This window comes from Pyrgilauda ruficollis, unplaced genomic scaffold, assembly GCF_017590135.1.
Source record: "Pyrgilauda ruficollis isolate IOZ18807 unplaced genomic scaffold, ASM1759013v1 scaffold111, whole genome shotgun sequence".
Classification (NCBI taxonomy): Eukaryota; Metazoa; Chordata; class Aves; order Passeriformes; family Passeridae; genus Pyrgilauda; species Pyrgilauda ruficollis.
In genome coordinates this window covers 1,432,885-1,455,974 of record NW_024509322.1, presented here as the reverse complement: position 1 = coordinate 1,455,974, position 23,090 = coordinate 1,432,885, and the positions used below count along the sequence as shown (strand labels likewise).

Genomic DNA, 23,090 nt, shown 5'->3' with positions numbered 1-23,090 from the left:
TTCTCTGCAGAAAGTTCCACTTGAATCCAATTCTCTCAACCCAGGGCAGGGTTTGAAACTGAGGATTTCAGAAGTGCCTGAAACACGAACGTCACGGGAGCTGAGCAACCTCTGGACTCAAAAACTCTTCTCTTTTTTTGGGGAAGCTCTTGAGTTTGGAGAACAGAGGAGGAAAAAAACCCAACACAACCAAAACCCCAAAACTTTTCTACTTTTCCCACATTGTTCTTCCTCTGATGACAGGTTGAGGGTTGGAAAAGGTGATATGGATGATTCTGTGATTTAATTGGAGCTGTAAATCAATCTGTAAATATGTTTAGGTTTGGGATGTCTTGGGAATCTGTTCAACAGGTCAGCAATGGAATTTCAAAGGTCTTGATGAGGATAATGCAGGAAGACAGAACACTCCAGTTCATAGAGAAATTAGGTACCCTGTCTTTAAAAAAAAAAGTCAATTCCCCGTTTTCAGTGCAGGGCAGGGCTGGAAGCAAGGAGAAAATGCTGTTATCCATTCCCACACGGAAACACAACAGCTCTGACACAGGTGCCTGGCTCTTGCAGTACACCCAAGCCCTCCACTTCTGGAGAAATGACATTTTTAATCCCCAGTGTGACAGATTTTGTTATAAGTAAATAATGAACTGTTATCCCCAGATCCCCCTGTTTGCAGGTTGACAAACAGCAGAATACAAATGACAACTTTATTTCCTTATCCTCCTGGTCCAGAAGTGCCAGAGATACTCAATAAAACACACTTGATATTGCATAAAACACACTCTGAACCTTGGGAGATGCAGGCTGGGCTATTTCACAGTAAAGATATGAAAATGAGCTGCCACCACCTTCTGGAAAAGGCTGCACTTGTGCTTATTTATTATAAAATATTTATAATAATCACAGAATGTCCTGAGTGGGATGGGACCCACCAGGATCATGCAGTCCAAGTCCTGGCCCTGCTCACACAGCTTAAAATCTCTAAAATTTTAGGCATTTTATAAAATTCAAATTATATACAATTCAAATTACATAAAATATAGAATTAAAGAAAAGATTATTTTTATTATTAAAATATTGCCTTTCTCCTGCAGGGTGCTGGGCAGCCTGGCCAGGAGCCAGCAGAGCCCTCAGGCACCACTTCCAGCCTGGGAAGGGTCTCTCCATCAGCCCATCCCATTAATTGCCCCTCTGGATCAGAGCCAGAGCTCCCCACCCCACAGATCAAACCTCCCTGAAAACCCTGCAAATTCAGGAAAACCCAGCTCAAACATCAGATAGGAACAGGTGATTTCTAAACTCTTGGCTCAATCCTAGACATAAAACATTTTGCAAGAATCTGTTCCAATTCTGACAGATTATGGCACGTGGATTATTCACCTCTCCCAACAACTCACAACCTGCAGGGCAATATTAGAAATAAATCTCTCTCCACCTCAAAATGCTCTTTTTCCCTGAAGTCCCCACAAGACGATCTGACAGTGACTATATTGAATTTTTTGCTCTCAATAAACAGTTTGGAGAACCCCAAATTGGAATATGAAATTTAATTCATAACATAAAAGTTTTTTAAACTTAAATGAAAAAGCTTTTCCTGCTGGCTGGAAGCAAAGCCAACCAAAGAGACAGGGATGCCCCAAGTGGCCTTAATAAAATGAGAACTTCCCTAACAAGAGTATCCAACCTCCTCCAATCAGGCTGCAGAAGAGATTTTAAACAATCTTCTCAATCTTAGGAAGCTCAAACCCTTCTCTGAGTAAATTACTTCTAGTTCCTCACAACTGTGCTCAGCAGAGGAAATCATCCCCAACACACACAATCAATAGGAAGCATTGCAGACAATAATGCAGCAGAAAGGAAGGAGCAGAGCAGGAAATTCAGGGAAGATGGGAATTTGGGAGTGAGGAAAACACACCAGGCAAGCAATGAACAGCTCCCGAACATCCAGTCCAAAATAACCCAGCCTGTTCCATCAACCAGATCACAGGAGAACAAGGATCTGAGAAGATATTACAGCACCTGAGATCCAAAAGAAAACAAGATTTAAATCCAAGATGTTTTCAATCTGTGCAGGAAAGCAGCAGCATTGAGTTGTACAAATTGCATTTAAAATTGATGTGAGTATTTAGAGAGCACAACCTCACCCTCCAGAAACACAGCAACACGGAGAGGGAAATCACTAAATTATGAACAGATTATCCCTGCAAAAGTGATCCTAATCTGATGCCTCAGGGTTTGGCTTTTCTGTTTTCACCTTCTGAGCTGCTTTATTGTGGGGTCTGAGCTTCACATTATGGGATGGTGAGCTCTGTGCACAGAGCAGGGAGACAAAACAATTCCTGCTCCAGCTGGGCACCAAGGACAAATGATCCAAATCTCAGCCCAAGAGCACAAACCCCGTGGGCTGGAGAGAGAAAAGCAAGCAGGATGGGAGTGCAGGGGCTGAGCTGGAATTGGACACTGAACTGCAATGTGCACATGGAGCAGAGCTGATCCCAGGGAGAGACCCCGGGAGCGCTCGTGCATTTTGGGGCCATTTGGGTTCATCTTGGGGGCAGCCCTGGCTGGGCTCTTGTGCTGCCCAGGGTGCATCCATGGAGGAGATCCTTTCAATCAATCCTTGCTTTATTCTGGAACTCTGCCCAGCCTCTATCCTGGCTCAGCCTTCACAGGGCATCAGTCCAAGGATGGGATGGTTCAGAGGCTGAGGGAGAAGCCAGCAGGAGTTTGGGTGAGTGCAGAGGCCACACCTGGAGCATCCAGCACAAGGGACAGCCTGGAGCAGAGAAAGCTCAAAACTTACAAATGTGTGCCAAAATCACCCACTCTATGAATCTGTAAAAATCCAGATAAAAAATGAGGCAGATAAAGCTAAAAATTAATGTTTTCAACCCAAAGTCTCCTTTAAAACAATCACAACTACCCAGGGCCGCTCTAAAGGAACAAGTCAGCTCTGCTTAAGAGAAACTCTAATTTGGCCCCAACTTCTTTGGTCCAAAGGGATGGTCAGGCTCCCAGCAATTAATGAGCCATTTTCAGGATTGCAAAAATAAGCTGAGGCTCAGCAAAATACGTGTTGGAAACGATTTCAGATTCATTAAAGTGCACTGGGCTCTGTTGTGCCGTGCCAGCACATCTCTGCAGTGCAGTCTCCCAGGCAGCCTCGCTGGCCTCCCCTGCAAACCCAAATTAAGCAGGTGCAGAAATGCCAGCATCATCAGCATCTTCCCGAGGTGCTGGGCCTGGGCTTATTTTGACATAGCCAGGCTGTTTAGCAAGGCAAAAAGCCCTGCAAATACAAATCAATTACAGCCCAAAAAAAGATCAATTTTTCCCCTACAATGGAAAAGCCATTGCTTTTTTTTTTTTCTGTTCCTTAATGCCACATTAGCACAACATCCCCAAAATCCCCAAACATGGCAGTGTGAAGTTTAAAAAGGACCAACAACCCCTGCAACCACATTTTCACTGGGCAGCTCTTTCAATATCATGCAGAGCCTTTTCAAGCAGACACCCAAAAAACTCCAAAAGTTTCAGCAGTTCTCTGCTGACAAAGGTATTTTAAATACTCTCCACACCCTCAGGAATTTTGCCTTTCCAATATCTCAGCCAGGACTACAGTGGAAGGAGAAAGATTTTTGGAAAGAGAAAGACTTTTTCAGGAATTCATGGACACTGGATGACAGGGAAGGTGGAGGTGTGGAAGAGACCCCTGTCTGTTCCTCAAATAGAAAAGAAAAAATCTAAATTACTGAGTTCCCCCTAAATTTAACTGTATTGCCCTGCCCTGGATGTATTTGCTCACTGTGCTGCTCCTGTTTGCCAGCATCTGCTCCTTGAGCAGACACTGAGTTACAATTTTGAGGGGGCTGTAGCTTGGAAATGTCAAAGGGATTCACATTCCTTCTACAGCACCTTTCAAAATAAAGCCAAAAGCCCTCAGGATCATGAATACAGCACAAAATTATGCATCCAAAAGAACAATTCCCTGCCAGATCACACAATAATCCTACACAGGCCATGAGGAAATATCACAGGAGGCTGTTTTTAGACCATCAATTAATCTGTGAACCCTCAACTTGATCTTTAAGGAAATGGGTAATTTTATAGCTCACAGCAAAACGAAATGGAAAAGGGAAGAATGTTTAAGCAAACCTTCAGTTTGAACTCCTGGCCTTAAAAAAGCACCCCCAGAAAATGCCAAGGCTGGCACCTCCCAGGGGGCTGAGCAGCACACGAGGAGTGACCCACCCAATAAAGACTCTTGGAAAGGCAGGGCACATTTTGGTGACCTTGGGGATAAATCTCATAAAATCTCCGTCTCCTCTGCACCTGCAGAATCCCTTCAGTCCCTGTTTGATGTTGGGATTTTCATCCAAGTGAACTTTGCAGCCAGTGTCAAAGGGTGTTTGGGTGGACTGTGAGCGCCCAGAATCGTTCTGCTGCTGTTGGAGCACGGAGCACATTGCAGGCTGTCAGTGCAGAAATTCAGATTAACATCTGGCTGGCTCTCAGAAAACACAGCTAAGAGACAAAGCAAAGGGAGCAGAGGCAGAACAGCAGATATGAGGCACGAGTAACAAAGAACATCGCTCAAACTCAGTCTCTGAAGAATATTAAACCAAAGAACATTATGCTGAAAGAATCATTGCTAAGGAAAGCGGGATTTGGGAATACCAGGATCAAATTCTAACCTGCTTTAAACAACCTGCAGCCTCAGAGAATTCAAGGAATCACACAGGTTGCCATTAAGGGAAGGCTGACTGTACAAATTCCTGCAACTCACATCCTCTGATCTGCATAAACCCAGATGCACTCAGGTGCCTGTTGCACAAAGATCAGAAAACCACTGAATGGGCCGGGAAGGAACCTTAAAGATAATCCACTTCCAACCCCCTCATCCTTCCAAACAGCTCCAAAAGACTAAGATTTGAAAATGACAAATTCATAATTAACAGAAGGAGAGTCACAGTTCTGCTCCAGGCAAAGCATTAACGAGCTGCTGCTGTGACAGCCCAGTCCTGAAGCACAACGAGGGCAGGGATGCAATTCTCTCCCCTTCAATCCCACTCCCCACTAAAAAGCTGGATCAGGATGCTCAAATTTTGCTTGCAGTGTGATGTTTTCCAGGGCTTTGGCTTCTTTGAAGAACCAAAACCTCACCATGCGCTGGAAGTTACTTTCACAGTAATTTTCACAAATGTGCCATCCTCTGGAATCCTTGGGGGTTTTTCCCACTGTTCCTCTGAGCGTGACAACAAAAGTAAAGATTTCCTGAGAAATACTTTCAAATCTCTACTTTCTAAATGCCCAAGCAGTCCTGGTGAGCACTGAAGAACTGCAAGGCAGGCAGGACACTGAAAAATCAGTGTGGGCTTGGCAGAGATGAACACTCACAAATCCACACTTCAAAACTGGTCCCACTAAAAAGAAAGTGTCCTCTGGAAGAGCTGCAATCCCCTTGCAATGCAGGATCTGATTCTGGGTTTGGTTCTATTTTTTTGTAATTGTTGTAGGCTTTTAGGTGTAGATATTGAATGGCTGGAAAGGTTTATATATTTTATTACAGTTTTTATGTTTATGTGTTAATAAAAGAAAATTAATTGTTGTTTTGTTTTGGAGAGTCATATGCTTTGTATTTTGAACATTAGTTAATAAATTGTTTAATGTGAGAGAAATGGTATGAGATTGTTTGTTTAGTTAATACCTTAGTTGATTTAATTGTTTGAAGGTTGTTTTTGAAGTAGTTTGAGGTAGAATGAAGGTTGTTGTAATTTTTTTTTAAATTTTAAGTTTTAAAGTTATTATTATAGTTAGGTTTATATTGATTGATGAACTTTTTTTTTTTTATGATTGTGGTTTTTTATGTAACAGGAATGAACCAGCATCACTTTTCCTGAGGGACCACAAAGTTTTGGGAACGTTCTCCACCACAGCTGTCACATCCACAGAAATCTCTGGGAACATCTTCATTTTTTCCACCTTAGCACCACGATGGGCTCTGAGGGAAAGTCACCCTCGTGAATTAAAGCAAATCATCGGGAGAGGAACAATTCAGAGGCACCATCATTTATCACTCTGGCAGGAAAAGGGGCTGGAAAATGCAGTTTTTCTACAAGGGCACCACCCTGATTAAGCAGCAAGGGAATGAGCACCAAATCACTGTAATAAAGTGAGATCATCCCTTTATTGTGTCCCAGATAATTCTGTGTTGGTCCAGTGTCCTTTGGCAGTAAAACCAGACAGATTCTGGATTTTACACTTAAGAGACAGCTCTGATTTATTTATTTACTGACCTGCTGGGAGGTGTAACTAATTTGGATTATTCTCCCTGTCACGAGGCAGCAAATTCCAACTGTTTAAGCCCAGGAGAGAAAATTAATGACACAATTAGCCTCTGTGCAATTGGAGTGCATCAGACAAGAGTTTTCATCTCAGGTGTTGCACAGGGCCACGGGTCAGCCCTTGGAAAAGGCAGATCCAGCCCATCCATCCAACCTCCTGCTCCAAGCCTTTTCCAAAGGAGATTCAACACAGGAGAATTGGCCAGAAAAACAGCTCTACTGTCTATTAATAAAAGGAAAAAAATACACCAAATGTTATTTTTCTTGGAGGTTTACTTTCCTTTAAAATCATGTTATTATAATACAAAATTAGATCTGGGATTTTCCAAAGAATCCAAAGTAATTAGTTGTCCAATTCCCACTAGATTGCCAAGGGAGTTAGATCCTAAATGCCTTTGGCTCTTTTGGAAAACCTCATCCATCACAGAAATTCATAGGGTGGCTCACCAGAAACTGCAGAAAAGCAAAGTCTGAGTTAACACATTGAGAATTATTTTTATAGCACTTTCCAGAGCCCCTCAGTCAATGCTGCACTGGGAATAGTGGGCACCACCACCACATTTTCCACTGGAAAATAACATTTCACCCACAGGAGCCGTGGCAAGAAGTGATCAGGGACATTCCAGGGTTCTGGAACATTAAAAATAAAGGGCAAAGCTCCTCTCAATAAAAGCACTGGGCTCACAGAGTGGAGCACACAGGGATTTTTTTCCTTCTCTCCTGGTGCTGCTCTTTAATCAAAGCTCCTCTCAATAAAAGCACTGGGCTCACAGAGTGGAGCACACAGGGATTTTTTCCTTCTCTCCTGGTGCTCCAGGAGATTTTGGGGTTTTTTTTAAGATTTAAGATTTTGGGGTTTTTTTCCAAGCCAATGCAAAGCAGAGGGAGGGCAGCTTTTCTGACTGGAAAATCTGGATTAACAATGCACCAATGTTGTTTTTTAATCAGATTGCAGCTCCCAGCTTCACCCAGGGCACACCCACAGCCACAATTCTTCAGTCTCTACCAGTAAATGAAGACCCCAAAGAGCTTTCCAAGGGCTGGGCTCTTGTGCTGCCCGAGGTGCATCCATGGAGGAGATCCTTTGAATCCATCCTTGCTTTATTCTGGAACTCTGCCCAGCCTCTGCTCTAGCTCAGCCTTCACAAGGCATCAGAACAAGTCGTTGCCTTTAAAGGCACTCACACAGGGACAGAGTATGAGCTCAGCACATCAAAAGAGAGGTTTATAGTCCTATAAAACATGTCCACAAATGCTGATGAACTCCTTGTAGCACCTCCTAATTCCAGCTGACAGCAGGGATGAAGTACAACAGATACTGACAGAAAACAGAGGGGAAAAAAATCCACATCAGAGCTGACAAAACTGTTCAAAAAAGGTTAAAATAAAAGATAGGGTGCAAATCTGCAGCAGAATTTCCATTTCTTCCAGATCATCCCAATGTTTATCATCTCCAAGAAGGTGAAGGCTAACAAGCCCTGTACAAGCTGGGAATTCTGCATCCTTTATTTCCAAAACTCACGTTCCTGTTGGGATCACAGAGTCACATCAGGTGTGATGGTCACTTCACACCCCTCTCAGTCCTTGTCAGAGAATCTTCCAGCATGAGAAAGAAATCTTCCAAGTGGCATCACTGGGGAAAAAAAAGCTGGAAAAAACTCTGAGTTCTCAAGTTGTATCAATTAAAAAGAATTTAATGATGGCCCAGGGTTCACAAGGCACAGGTTTTGTGCCAACTGCCAAATAGCAAAGTAGGGAATGTGTCATTCCCTATCCTGCATTCCCAACCTTTTCCTCTCAGCCTAACACCCAGCAGAGCTGACTTTGACTTTCACAACTCCACCAAACAGCTTTTTGAAATTATTTCTCTAAGAATTTGGGCACCTTTTTCAGCACCTTCAGCAGAGTTGAAGTTGCTTTTAACTCACATGGATTGAGTTACGTGAATATTTAGGCATAAACTCCAAAACCCATTTAAAACTATGATAAAACTAAATGTGATGAACAATTAAAAGGAAAATCCACCTTAAATGAAGTTCAGAGCAGCTTGATGCTCTACAGCATGGAAAAAAGATGAAGAATTTTTTTCCTTGCTCATAAACCTGCAAATATTTCATTAAAGGAGTTACTATTTTTTAAAATCTCCCCAAAGCCCTTTGACCTCCTCTGCAATGAGCTGCACAAGTGACTGTGCATTGTTCAAACAAATAATTTTTATTCTGGACTTGATTCCTTTGAACTTCAGCATAAATGTTGCTGTTTATGAAATGCATTGGATCAACACCTCCAGGATAAAAAGTATCCAAACAAAAGTTGTTAACGCAGGAGTATGGGAGAAAAATTCTGCTAACAAAATATAAAATCAAATATGGCACAGCTTGGTCAACAAGGGCCATCCCTGGGAAAGAAAAGAATCCAGTGTCTGCAGCCAGCTCAGCTCTGGAGCTTGTCCAGGTACCTGTAACCACGTAATTCAGTTAGTTTTGAACACAGCTAAGTCAGGATCATCCTGTCAAAGAGAAAATACATCAATCTGGGGCATTTCCACTTCGTATTCTTTGTTTTTAAAAGGCCAGGATGCCTTTTCCTGTGCCCTTCCAGTGATTCCATGAAATGTCTCTGCACTTCCTGACACGTTTTTTCACCTTTACCAAGGCCATTTCCATCACCCCAAATTCCAAGTGCATCTTCTTAAGAGCTTAACAAAAGTACCAATTTATTTGCTGGTTGACATTGCAAAAAGACCTGAATTTTTTAGGTAAATTGGAGCAAATCTATAAAACATTTTAATGGAGATGGGAGGCAGGATATTACAAACCTTCTTCGTAAGGCCAAGATTTAAAGAAATACCTTCCTGCAAAATCAGCTTGTCCTTTTCTAGATCCAGAAAGCAGAAACTCTTCCTGGGCCATAAACTTCCCCAGAAATTCTCATGTTCTTAGCAGCACATATTTGCAGAAAACACTGTAACACCCTGGATTTACTCCTGCATGTGCTGAGCTCATGTCAAATAACAGGGGGGAGGGAAAAGTATCAAGTGACCTACTCTAATTATTTAAATTCCATTTTTAAATATCACCATTCTGAGGAGTGCAATTCTCCCTCCTCACTGTCTCCTGCTAGAGACCGAGTGAAGCTGTGTTTGTTTTTTAAAGCTGCAGACAAATCCCTTTTTTGACCAACGTTCTCTCAAGGAGATGAGCATTAATGAGCCAAACCAGCCAGGACACAAGGGCAGCTTACAAACCTTCTTCGTAAGGCCAAGATTTAAAGAAATACCTTCCTGCAAAATCAGCTTGTCCTTTTCTAGATCCAGAAAGCAGAAACTCTTCCTGGGCCATAAACTTCCCCAGAAATTCTCATGTTCTTAGCAGCACATATTTGCAGAAAACACTGTAACACCCTGGATTTACTCCTGCATGTGCTGAGCTCATGTCAAATAACAGGGGGGAGGGAAAAGTATCAAGTGACCTACTCTAATTATTTAAATTCCATTTTTAAATATCACCATTCTGAGGAGTGCAATTCTCCCTCCTCACTGTCTCCTGCTAGAGACCGAGTGAAGCTGTGTTTGTTTTTTAAAGCTGCAGACAAATCCCTTTTTTGACCAACGTTCTCTCAAGGAGATGACCATTAATGAGCCAAATCATCAGGACACAAGGGCAGTAGTTCCACACACTTCAGACCATTTAAAAAGAACCACAAAGATTGTCAGGCCCATTATTTGGACCACAAAGCCATTAAATACCAGTGGAGCCACTTTGTGAAAAATAACTGCTCCGGGTTCAAAACATCACCTGGTGAACTTCCCAAAGGCAGCAGCAATTTCAGATATTGCTCTGGCATTCCAGCCAGGATTTATGGCACATTAACAGCTCTCATGCAAAGAGCTGATTTGACTTTCTGAGTACCAACTGTGTCACAAACAGCTTTTAAATGCAAAGGTTCAGACCTGTGCTGAGCCATCCAGCAAAAACCACTTGGGTTTTCCAAGAGCAGCTCCACGGAGCAGCTTCAGCTGATAGAAAAACCCTTCCCCTGCCAGGAAAAAACCTTTTCCCTTCCCTTTTCCACGGTTCCTTCCCTCCCTCGCCTGCTCCCGTGCCAGCCCTGCCACAGTTCAGGGACCTGAGCGAGCAGAAGAAGCAGCCAGCAGCAAACCTTGGCCAAATCAGCTCCTTCAAATCACATTCCTGACAGGAGAATCCTGCCAGAGCAAGGAGAACATCCTGGGTGGGGAGAAGGAAGCAGTGGGGCGGGAGCACAGCTGGCTGAGGCTGGGATGGAGCTGAATCCTCTCCACACCTTTCCCCCTGAGTAACTGAGGCTGCTGTGATGCCTCAGGTTGTAGCTTTTTTATTTTTCACATTCTGTGCTGCTTTAGTATGTGGGTCTGGGCTTCATATTATGGGATGGTGAGCTCTGTGCACAGAGCAGGGAGACAAAACAATTCCTGCTCCAGCTGGGCACCAAGGACAAATTGTCACAGTCCTATTTTCTGAAAAATCCCTTTGCCAGGATTTCTTCTCCTGGGAAGCTGAGAAGCCTCAGAGAAAAAGGAAAACAATTTTATCTCATTTGCTCCTCCTGTGTTTTGCTGCTTTGGAATGTGGTTGGAGATTGTTTATCCAACATGTGAATTATTTTAAGTTAATGACCAACGACAGTCAGGCTGTGACCAGACTCTGGAAGGAGTCACAAGTTTTCATTATCATTCTTTGTAGCCTTTTGTCTGTATTCTTTCTCTATTCTGTAGTATAGCTTTAATATAGTATTCTTTAATATAATATAATATCATAAAATAATAAATTAGCCTTCTACGAACATGGAGTCAGATTCATCATTTCCTCCTTCGTCCTGGGGACCCAGCAAATACCACAACAAAAACAATTATGGGATGGTGAGCTCTGTGCACAGAGCAGGGAGACAAAACAATTCCTGCTCCAGCTGGGCACCAAGGACAAATGATCCAAATCTCAGCCCAGGAGCACAAAGCCCGTGGGCTGCAGAGAGAAAAACAAGCAGGATGGGAGTGCAGGGGCTGAGCTGGAATTGGACACTGAACTGCAATGTGCACATGGAGCAGAGCTGATCCCAGGGAGAGACCCCGGGAGCGCTCGTGCATTTTGGGGCCATTTGGGTTCATCTTGGGGGCAGCCCTGGCTGGGCTCTTGTGCTGCCCAAGGTGCATCCATGGAGGAGATCCTTTGAATCCATCCCTGCTTTATTCTGGAACTCTGCCCAGCCTCTGTCCTAGGCCAGCCTTGACAAGCTGAACTGCACAGACATTCCCCTGCTCACCTGTGTGCCCAAGGGGACCAGAATTTTATGCCATTAATTCCCTTAAAAACCAGACAGGGACTCAGGTTCCTGCAGCAGAGCCCTGAAATTCATCTCCAAGTGCTCTCCCAGGACTCCTGGCCAAGTGTGACCCAGCAAATGCAATTTAAATGCAGCTTTTCTGCAAGATCACTGCCCAGCACTAGGCCCAGATGTGAGGCACAAAATTATCTCATTTCCCTGCTCCCTCCCTCAAATGCCATTCCCTTGGATAAGGAAGGACATGGGGATGGTGGAGCATCCTGAAGAGAGGTTTCTCAAGTCTCAGTGTTTGCTGTCCCCAGCTCTGCAGTAGCACAACAGGAGTGTGTGGGCAGAGAGGAGGCTTCAGTTCCTCCCTCCCCAGTTTCCTTATGGTTTCAGCAATGTTTGGGCTGCTAAATGACACCAATTTTGGAAAACACAGGAAAGCATTAGACAGAAAAACCCCCCAAAAAAAGGAACATATTAGTTGTCAGTCTAATATGTTCTTCTCAGCAGACAACCCACCAGAGAACCTGCTAAAGATTTATGTCCCAGAGAAAATACGTGTGATTTTCCCTTTCTTCTGTGGGAGGGAGAAAAATATAGACCCCAAAAAATTGAGAATCACCAACTACAAATTCATCACTAAGAAAGGAGAGAAGATCTCTTGCTTGGAGGCAAACAGCTCCAGCCTGAGCTGTTAACTGGTCATGTCACCAACAGGACAAGTCACTGGTGGCTTCTCCTGCAGCAGGGTCCTGCACCATTCCCTGTGTCCTGTCCCTCCATCCCTTGTCCCCAGTCCCTCTGCAGCTCTCCTGGAGCCCCTTCAGGCCCTGGAATGTGCTGGAAGCTCTCCCTGGAGCCTTCCCCTCTCCAGGGGAACATTCCCAGCTGCCCAGCCTGGCTCCAGAGCAGAGGGGCTCATTCCAGCAGTCCTGCAGGATCCAGCACAGACACTGAAGTGTCCCAGAACCCTCAGAATTGCCTCACTCTTTATCCTGACACACGCACTGACATCAGGACATGGCTCCCAGCTCTCTCCAGAACACAGCCAAGGCCCTGATCCTGCATTCATGAGGCTGTTCAGGAGGATGTTCCACCCACTCCTGCACTGAAGAGCTCAATCAGCTCCACACAAAATGCCAAACTTTAAGTTAAAATCTAAACAAATTTCCCCCCTTCTCCCATGGATGGAACAACATGATCAAGGGCTATGCTGGCTGTGAGACAAGGAAATAACTTCAAGTGGTGTTTCCTGAACAAGGCTGCTCTAATATTTTGACAAACTGCTTTTGTTTGTTTGTTTGTTTTCTAGCACTCGCCTACCAACTGGAAAAGGTCACTCTGTCTTCTGTGTTACTCCTCCCTTCTCAAAGGAGGTCAAAAATATTTCATATTTGCATGTTTTGTACCTCAGCACTGCTCAACACTGAGCCTCTCACACTACACCAGAGAGCCTGGTGCAGTTATTAGGGAGCTTTCAGAAATCCAACTCCAAAAACGAGCTGCAGAAAACAACTCCTCCCCCACAATTTGCAGCCCACCACGAGCTCCTGTTATTTGGTGAAGACATGGAGAGATAACCCTGCTGTAACGTGAATTTTCCTGAGTTTCACATGCAGAGATGCACAATGCACACGTACAGAACATTTTCCCTGTGAATTCCACTCGTGTGAGATTGTTCTGCTGTGCTGACTAAATTCCATTCACTGGGGCTTGAAGGAATTGCATTGCTTCCCTGAGCCACTTCCTCCAAGTTTTCAGCCTCCCCCAACAGCTTTAAACACCTTTAAAACTGAGTTTTCTGCTCCCTCTGCTGCAAATATAAGATCTCCCCTCCAAAAATTATCCTTACACAGAAAAGCGGGTTAGAGATAATTTAGGTTTTGGGATCAAAGGGTTTTTTTACACTCTAAGGTAAAAATATTTTAAGCCACTCCAGTGGAACTAAGGTACAAACACCAACAAGATTTTGAACAAAGAAATGCAGCATTTCCTCCCTTTCATGCCAGTCAATGCTCATCTCTTACCTTAAACCAGCAAGAGATTATGGATCTTAAAGTGCTGCTTTTATGCATTGTAAAAGCTCTTTTGGAAGCTTTTCTGACTCCCCCTGACAGCCAAGAACAATGAAACCTTTCCAAGGGGGTTCTTTTTGTTTTTCTTGGCACACTTTTCCCAGAGATCTTGGTCAGACATTTTCTGCCCAGCACAGAAAGCACTTTCAGTGCTTACACCTCCACAGGCTTTGAGTTTTAGCAATGCTGTTCAGGAACAGCCATCAGAAATCACTCCAAATTTCACCACACACCAGGGCTGAACCCATCCCAAACTCCCACAGAGGATGGGAATATCCAGCCTTGATGTTCTGCTGCACTGAAGGATCAGTCTGGGGAATGTTCTTACTCCAAGGTTTTGTCTTTCTGGAGCAAAATCTGCAGAACTCCAACTCAATGTTTTTCTGGGCCTCATGGATCACAGGAAGATGGCTGCAGATTGCCCATGCCAAACCCCTTCCACATATCCTTAAATTTAATTCTTCCCTTTTATTCTTCCCTTATTTATTCCCACTTCAGCTGTGTGACATTTTCTGTTTTTCAGAAAACCCCTCCTGAACCTTTGGCTGGACATTTCCAAGCAAATTTTTGCAAGAACAGTATCTCAAGCTGTGCCAAGGGAAATTCAGGTTGGGTGTCAGGAAAAAGCTTTTCCAGCAAGGGGATAAAGCTCTGCCATGGCTGCCCGGGGAGGTGCTGCAGTCACCATCCCTGGGGGTGTTGAACAAGCCTGGATGTGGCACTGGGTGCCAGGCTCTGGCTGAGGGCTTGGGCTGGGCTGGACTCCATGGGCTGCAAGGTCTCTCCCAACCCAGCCATTCTGGGAATTCTGTGAAAGGAGCTGCAAGTTTGTGGCATAGGGAAAAGTGATGGAGATTCCTTTGATAATAATTCTTCTAGAAAGACAAATGTGTGGGTAAGGAGTCAGTGAAGGGGATTGAAGGCTCACACCTTACATTTATCATGCCCAAGTATTTAAAGTCATTGGGATATTTGGGTAAGGAAAAAAAAAAAAAACTGCATCACTGCACAGTCAAACAATCCTGCAGAGCAACAGCTACAAACCAGCCCAAAACTGAAAAAGTGAGTTAGGGCAGGAGGCAGAGAGCATTTTCCATCACCAGCCCAGAGCTGGAATGACCAACATAAATCCTTCCCCCTCCTGTAAATAATGCCAGGCTCACTTGTTTGACCTCCTCTATCACACAGCAGGTGAAGTTCCACATCTGTGCACTGTGTATAAAGGTAATCTCCAAATAAAGAAATAAATAAAAACACACCAAACATGTGTTTAGTATAACACAAAACATACATCACAGCAAGAATGAGAGAACAGACATGTGACAGATGAGAGCTCTGCTGCTTGAGAGAGCCTCAGATCCCTGGGTGAGAGGCACAGCACCTGAATAAAGCCTAAGCAAGGCACAGCTTTAGTCTCTTGCAGTTAAGAGGAAGAATCAAATAAGAATTTGCTGCAAACACGCCGGCAGCAAGTGTCTGAGCTGCCTAAACCCAGCCATAATGACAGCAGAAGACAAGCCATTACAGCTGTGACACTTTATAAGACAGGCATGACATGGTAACACAGAACAAAAATGTCACTTTGAAAGCTGCTGATAAATCACTTGGTAGGCAAAAGGAATCAACCTTTCCAAACACCATAAGGAGGAATCCACGGGATTTTTTTTTTTTTTTTTGCTGATATTTAAGCTCTTTGGAGTATTACAATCTGTTGTAAATGTGGCCACTTACCAAAAAACCAAGATAAATCCCAGCACTACTGAGTGTTGAGCATGACAGGTATTCTCTGCTTCTGAAGATTTGAAATTTGCAATTTATGGGGTTTTGTTTGTACGACTTTGTATTTGTTATAGCTGCAGGCTGAAAACGTGCCCACCTGAGGGATTCTTACCTGCAGGACATCCTGGATCTTCACCCACACGTCCACCATGTCGTAGAGCTTGATGTCCCCATCGTGCTGGCTGCAGGGAGAGGCCACAGTCTGCTGCAGGTGGCCCAGCACCACGGCGTGCGCGGCGGCCACGGCGTTGAACTTGTCAAAGAGCAGCTCCAGCAGCTCCAGCAGCAGCCTGGCAACCACACAAACAGCTCTGCTCAGCTTCTGGAACGTTCCACGGGCTGGCAGCAGGGCAGGGGGACAGGGCCTTGTGGTTTCATGTCCTTCTTTTGTGACATGCTGAGGTCAGCTCTCTGTGGGATCAGGGGGTTTATTGTATTTGTGGGGTGCCCTCGTGGCAGGGAGGAATGATGGATCTGACTCCACGTTCTCAGAAGGCTAATTTATTATTTTATGATCTATATTATATTAAAGAATACTAAACTATACTAAAGAATACAGAAAGGATACAGACAGAAGGCTAAAATATAATAATGAAAACTCATGACTCTTTCCAGAGCCCTGACACAGCTTGGCACTGATTGGTCATTAAGTCAAAACAATACACATAAAACCAATGAAACAATCACCTGTGGATAATCTCCAACCACATTCCAAAGCAGCAAAACACAGGAGAAGCAAATGAGATAAAATTGTTTTCCTTTTTCTCTGAGGCTTCTCAGCTTCCCAGGAGAAAAACCCTGGGCAAAGGGATTTTTCCAGAAAATATGAATGTGACAGGGACTCACTTCAGCTCAGGAATCTGAACATTCCTGAGGCTTTTTCTCCTCATTCCCTTCCCTATATCAGCATTTCTCACTTTAAAAGTGTCCTGTTTAGGATTACAGGGAAGACAAAACCCATTAATAAAGCCACAGTAATTAAACTGGGCTAACATAATATTAGAGCCCATTGTGAGAGCACAGGCAGGGAGGGAAACAACCTGCTCTTCCCCCAGAAAAAAGTATGAGTCTCAGGGCAATAAAAACCTGACTTACACACACAACCAGGATAAAAGGAATTATTTTTGAGTTATTCAATTAATATGGCAGGCTTCAAATGACAGAAAAGCTAAATATCAACCCTCATCACTTGCCATGATTATACTCCTATATAGCTTATATTATTTTACTCCTGTTTGTTAGAGCTATAACATCATCTAAATGCACTGCACTCTATCTGCTCCCATGGTTCCCACTGCCCAATTATCATAATTAAAGCACCTTTGCAAAGCCCTGACCAGTGTGTGACTGTGGCAGCACCATCCCACTTGTTCCTGCTGGAGAACAGAAAAATCCCTCTGGAGTTCAGCGCCGTGTAATGAGCAACTCGAGTCCCCACGTAACCCCAGCAAAACGTGGAGATAACACTTCCCAAATCCATATGTTAGGCACTTGTAGCTCTGACAGACAGGCTCCATCACATTTCCTGCAGCAGCTTTGGAGCCACCACATGCTCCGAGTCTGCCCAGCAGAAGCTGCGAGCCCCAGGGCAGGACAGGGCAGGAGCTGCTCCCACTCCATCTCCAGCACCTTCAGTGCTCACAGGAACAGGGAATGGGACTGGGGACACCCTCAGGATCATCCCTGGGCATCATCCCAGGCTGCTCCAGCCCCAATGTCCAGCCTGGCCTTGGACACTGCAGGGATGCAGGGGCAGCCACAGCTGCTCTGGCAATTCCAGCCCAGCCAGGAATTCCTCATGGCCAAGATCCCATCCATGGCTGCCCTCTGGCACTGGGAGCCATTCCCTGTGTCCTGTCCATCCCTTGTCCCCAGTCCCTCTGCAGCTCTCCTGGAGCCCCTGCAGGCCCTGCAATGTGCTGGAAGCTCTCCCTGGAGCCTTCTCCTCTCCAGGGGAACATTCCCAGCTCTGCCAGCCTGGCTCCAGCCCTCTGAATTAATTTGTGACCATCTTGACTCAAACTTTTTGACTTGATTTTTTCCATTTTTACTTTAATGATTGTAAATCTGTACCACATTTTGAGGCCAAGCGTTACAGGAGGATTCTGGCCACTTCTCTCTGAAGTGCTAAGAGCTTCTATTGTGAGGGACAAAACACTCACTACAGAAGGGCTTGAACCACAGAAAACATTGGGCTTACTTTCTGATCACATCTGAATACTGAAATTTTACATCTTAGCTCTGATTAAAAAGTGCTAGCTTTCCAATAAACACTAGTTTTTCTCAAAACCTTCAGAATTTTTTTTTAAAGCTGACATTTCCCTAATTAGTTTTTTGAAGGTTAGCTTTGGCCCTGAGCCACAACATCTGTAACAAAAAAAATAAAAGAGCCACAAAAATAAAGAGCCACTGGAACCAAGATACCTATTCTAACAAAACCCAGTAAATTGTGAATGTATCCCTTTTCTTCATATTTCAGAACAGCAGCAAATGCTAAAAGATGTGACATTAGGGTACCAAATTAATTTTCTACCACTGAGAAAACGTTCTCAGTGCTGGCCCAGCTTCCTACAACATCCCATAGGGATGACAGACTCAGTTATCCCTACACCTCCCTGCTGCCCCAGGGAAGAACAGTTTTGCAGAACTGAACTACCTGAAGAGTGTGGCATTCACATTCTTTGAACATGATTCCTTCATCCAGGATTTCTCTCCTGGGAAGCTGAAAGGCAGCGAGAGGCCTCAGGGAAAAGGAAAACAATTCTCATCTCATTTGCTTCTCCTGCGTTGTGCTCATGTGGAATGTGGTTGGAGATTGTTTACCCACAGATGAGTTTTCATTATTATCTTTTTAACATTCAACAAGTACCTTTCTGTATTCTTTAGTATAGTTTAGTTTAGTATTTTCTAATATAATATAGTATAATAAAGTAATAAATTAGCCTTCTGATAAGATGGAGTGAGATTCATCATTCCTCCCTGCCCGTGGTGTTCCCTGCATTTACAACAAGAGAGTTGGACAAGTTCACTTTATTCTCACCAGGTGAGCCTGACCTCACATTATCCACCTGTTCATGGAGCCATGAGTAAGATAACACTGCACTGATCAGACCCTTTTTGTTTGGAATTCCAGTGTCTTCCTGCTCCCACCTTCCAGGCTGATGGATATGAAACCCCCAGATCCAAAATCCAGTGTCTGCAGCTGCCACCCCAGTACATTTTCCATTCTCATCACTGTGTTCCCACATCTCCCTGCTTTCAGCTTAGCCAGCACCTCTTATCTTATTTCCTTTTCCCCAAAAGTCCTATGAATCTGTCAGGTCATTTTTGAAAGGAGTTGACCCAAAAGTGACCCAGGCAACGAGACAAAACCCATCAAATTAATATATTAATATATATTTCAAATTGCATCAGATGGTCTGGCCTGGATGGGGCTGGAGCAGGGAGTGCCCTGAGCTGAACAGGGACACACAGTGACAGGAAAATTTGTCACAGCCACCTCATAACCCCTGCACTCAGAGCCAGGGGAAATGTGCTGGGGACAGTGACACCAGCCAGGAGGGACTTCCATGGTCCAGGCAATAATGGGAGTGAAGTGGTGCCCAGGGACTGCTGCCACCTGAGAGGGGACATTGGTGACAATTCAGGTGTTTCAGGCTGTGCCTGGTCAGAGGGATGGCCTGGACATAATTCCTGTGTTTGTTTCAAAGCCTGGAGATGAGGGCAAAAGTCACAATATCACATGGATGTAATAATAATAGGGAAAAGCACATGGAATCCAAGTAAGAGGATTTAGGAGCAAAAAAGTGTCAATCTCCCATCTCTTCATGGACTGGATTTGTAATGTTTCCTTACCAAAATGTCCCATAAATTTGTCCCTCAAGTAGGCCATTGTTACCATTGTTATTCTAAAGTGCAAACTCTTCCAAAACTCAGGAGAGCCCCACAGGTTTGTGCAGCAGCACCCCAAGGAAACTCAGCACAGCCTCTTCTGGGCCACTCTGTCCTCCACAACCCCGGAAAAGGATTTATAAATGTGATGGTGTGACTAATGAGCCACTAATTAAGGATGAGGCAGTGGCAATTCCTGTAGTTAAGCCTTTCTCCACAAACTTCTTTGAAGCACAGAGATCTAAAAATGTTAAGAGAATTTCTCTAGACTTTAAAATTGTCCACTTATAGCTGAGCTCAGCTAGAATGTGGTGAGATTCAGGCAGAGTTTTCAAAGTTATCTTTCCCCAGGGACAAGGAGCTACTTGGAAGCTGCTCCTGCCCTTCCTGAAGCTCTGAGGATCTGAGAGAGCACCCAGAGAGTCATCACAAACCAGAAAAATGTGAAGTTTAAAAATCTGGGAGTCATTAACAATATTTTTATACACAAATGCAAAAGATGGCAGCACAAAGCTACATGGAAAAGCTTATTAAGGAAGGAAGGAAAAGAGAATTAAATTAAAAAAGTAACAAGATTGAGATCAGCAGTGGCTGTTGTCAGATCTGCAGCTTTTCTGGCCAGGTTCTACAAATCATTTCTGTCTTGTACAACAAGAGGGGCTCTAAATCATTGCTGCAGGGGGTCTCCAAAGGAATTACACCACAATTTCCCCAAGCAGAACATCAGCCTCATCCTTGGTCACAGAATGGTTTGGGTTGGAAGGGACTTCAAGGATCATCTGACAGCCTAATGAACAGTTCAGCAGTCCTGGGCACTGCACTGAGCTCAAATTTGGGGTCTTACAGAGCTCTGTTGAAGCAGCAGGCCCTTGTTCAGATTTATTTTTCCCCTGACAGCAGGAAAGTCTCTGAGCTTTGATTTAAAAGTGAAGCTAATTGAAGGGGTGGGGACACCCTTCCATCCTGTAATTTATTCTTTTCAATATAAATGAATTCACCTGCTTGCTGTAAACTTCCTGTGTGATTTAGGTTTAGAACCAGTTCTAATTATGTCTGTACTCCACAAGAATTCAGGACATTTTCCATGAGCATCTAAAAGGCTCACACTCTGCAACAGATGCCAAAACCCATTAAACCTTTGTGTGCCTCACTCAACCCTCTGGGCAGGTTAATGGCATTGATATATGACCTGATCCAATTTATCAATTCCAACAGACAACCAGGAGCCACACAACCTCTCCAGACTGGTTCATAAAATAAGTATAAGAGTATGTTATACTCCTGGCATCAGAAACTAAAATTCTGCCTTCTGACCCATCTAAAAAAAGCTCATTTTCACTGAGTTACCAGCACTGTAACTCTACAAAGTCTTCAAAACAGAATTGTTTCCACAGCAGTGCTAATGAGAGGAATTAAAAAAGGAGTTTTTATCAAGCTGATGTTTTCCCTGGGAGTGATTTTCCACTACAAATATTGCACATAATGAAGATACACACTTTACTTTTCTGCCATAAATTCCTTTTGGACAATGATCACGACAATGTGGAGATGAACATTTCAGCTGGAAGAGATTCCTGCTGGAATCCTTGTGTTCCAAAGGCCAGTTCCAGTGAATTCTGAGGAGCAGCACAAACACAGTGCCCAGTTGGCTTCCACACTTTGCCATTAATGTAAATGGGGCTGCAAAACAATTAGAGACTTGGCCATACAATTGTGCTAGAATTAGTTCCATACATGATTTCAGAGCTTTGCACCTGCATCAGCTTAATTGGACTCTGCTACACTCGAAATCACCCAGCTGAATTTTCTCATTTTAACTCATATTATCAATTAGGAATTTTTTTTTTTTTTCTTGCAGCAATCAAGGGCTGGGAGTTGTAATCTCCTTACCTAGGCTGATTTTCCTGGGAAATGTTCTCCCCTCTCTGGTAGCCATTGTCAGCCACCTGAGTGGTGGAGCGCTTCACAATCTGCTTGAGCTCCTGTTCCAAGCGATCCTGGATGGCTTTCACTGTTTCTGGGATTTTCTTCAGCTTGGCCAGCCCCTTGATGAGGATTCCCATGAAGACAGCACTGTTCTCCTCTGGATCCAGCTCTGTGTCCTCTTTGATTTCCAGAAGGCTCGAGTCTCGCACTGGAAGAGATTTTAATTCCAGATTTTAGCAAGAACCCAACATCAGCACCCTGAAGAAGCAGCTTGGGAGCTCCTTTGGCTTCACAGAACTCCCAGCATGTGGAGCAAGCAAGGATGAACAAGGAAACCAGAAACACTTGGATTTTGAGGGGAAGCAAAGGATGTTTCTATTTGCTTGGGGGCTTCCCTGGACATAAACACAGCAGTCCACACATTGGATTGATTTAGGAACAATTGATTTAGGAACAATTGATGATTTAGGAACAATTGATTTAGGAAGAATTCATGGTGAAAATTCCACATCAGGAAATAGAGGAACTCTGGCACAATCAAGATATTAATAAATGAGAAGGTTCAACATGCTTCACAGAACTCCCAGCATGTGGAGCAAGCAAGGATGAACAAGGAAACCAGAAACACTTGGATTTTGAGGGGAAGCAAAGGATGTTTCTATTTGCTTGGGGGCTTCCCTGGACATAAACACAGCAGTCCACACGAACAATTGATTTAGGAACAATTGATTTAGGAACAATTCATGGTGAAAATTCCACATTAGGAAATAGAGGAACTCTGGCACAATCAAGATATTAATAAATGAGAAGGTTCAACATCCTTACAAATCCCCTAAATGTGTTTCAAGGTGCTAAAACCCCCTCAGTTTCCTCCCCAGCTGGTTTTCCTTGCTATTTTGTTCCCAAGAGAGGAATTTTCATTACAAACACTATCAAGCTTAAGAGACTGCTGATGAATTCAGCAAAGTTTACACTGCCGAAGTGACTGATTGTTTGATTTTATCTTTTACTGCTTTATTACGTCTGTCAAGGGGTTGATGAAGTTCCTCAAATCTTGCAGCAAGGCTTCTAGAAGGGTAAAGTGAGAAGAATTAGAGAGGATATTGCAGATATGGTCCTGAAGTAACGGGGATTGCACAGGGAGAAATCCTGTTGCTAAGCGACAGGGGATGGGAAAGCAGAGATTCTGCTTGTTTTAAGGAGGTTCATTAAGCAACATTTCTTAATTTACAGATAACACCCAGCAACAACAAAAGCGTGCCTCTGTTAAAGACTGGGTGAAACATTTAATAAATATATTTAAACACTTATGTGAAGTAAGTGTCTTCAAGGCAAACTGAATTAAAAGCATCTTGGAAGATCTACAGCCACATTGTGCCATGCACCACGCCAGATCCTTGGATCAAAATTAAAACCCAAAGGCTGTTTCATCTGACTGGGGCTGAGCTCTGAAAAGGCTGCTGGGTGACAGATGACTCCCATGGTTTCAACTCCTCACCAGATTTTTTTACTTTGAAACTTTTCCAAGAAGCTGAAGGAATGTCAAAAGATCCAGCAGAAGGGTGGAAGGAACATGGCAGGAATGAGGAATGGCTGCCTGAAGCTGGGCTCTGACCAGAGGAGCAGCACCAATGCTAAGGCAGAGCAAGATCAAGAAAACAATGGCCCAAGAGGGTGCTAATTTATAAATAATCCCAATAAAAGGGTGCCAGTTTACACCAACCTGAGGCTCAATCAATCAAGAGGCTGCTTTTCTTTCCTGCAGTGTGAT

At 43.9% G+C, this 23,090-nt stretch overlaps 1 protein-coding gene across 1 annotated transcript in view; it reads right to left on the bottom strand.

Moving 5' to 3' along the window:
• EXOC4 (exocyst complex component 4) overlaps positions 1-23,090 on the bottom strand; it is a 124,422-nt gene that overhangs the window by 55,810 nt on the left and 45,522 nt on the right. The window contains exons 6-7 of the mRNA XM_041477485.1: positions 21,284-21,527; positions 15,615-15,792 (exon numbers count right to left, since the gene is read on the bottom strand). Of these exons, the coding sequence (XP_041333419.1) occupies positions 15,615-15,792; positions 21,284-21,527 (422 nt within the window). The remainder of the gene's footprint in view (positions 1-15,614; positions 15,793-21,283; positions 21,528-23,090) is intronic.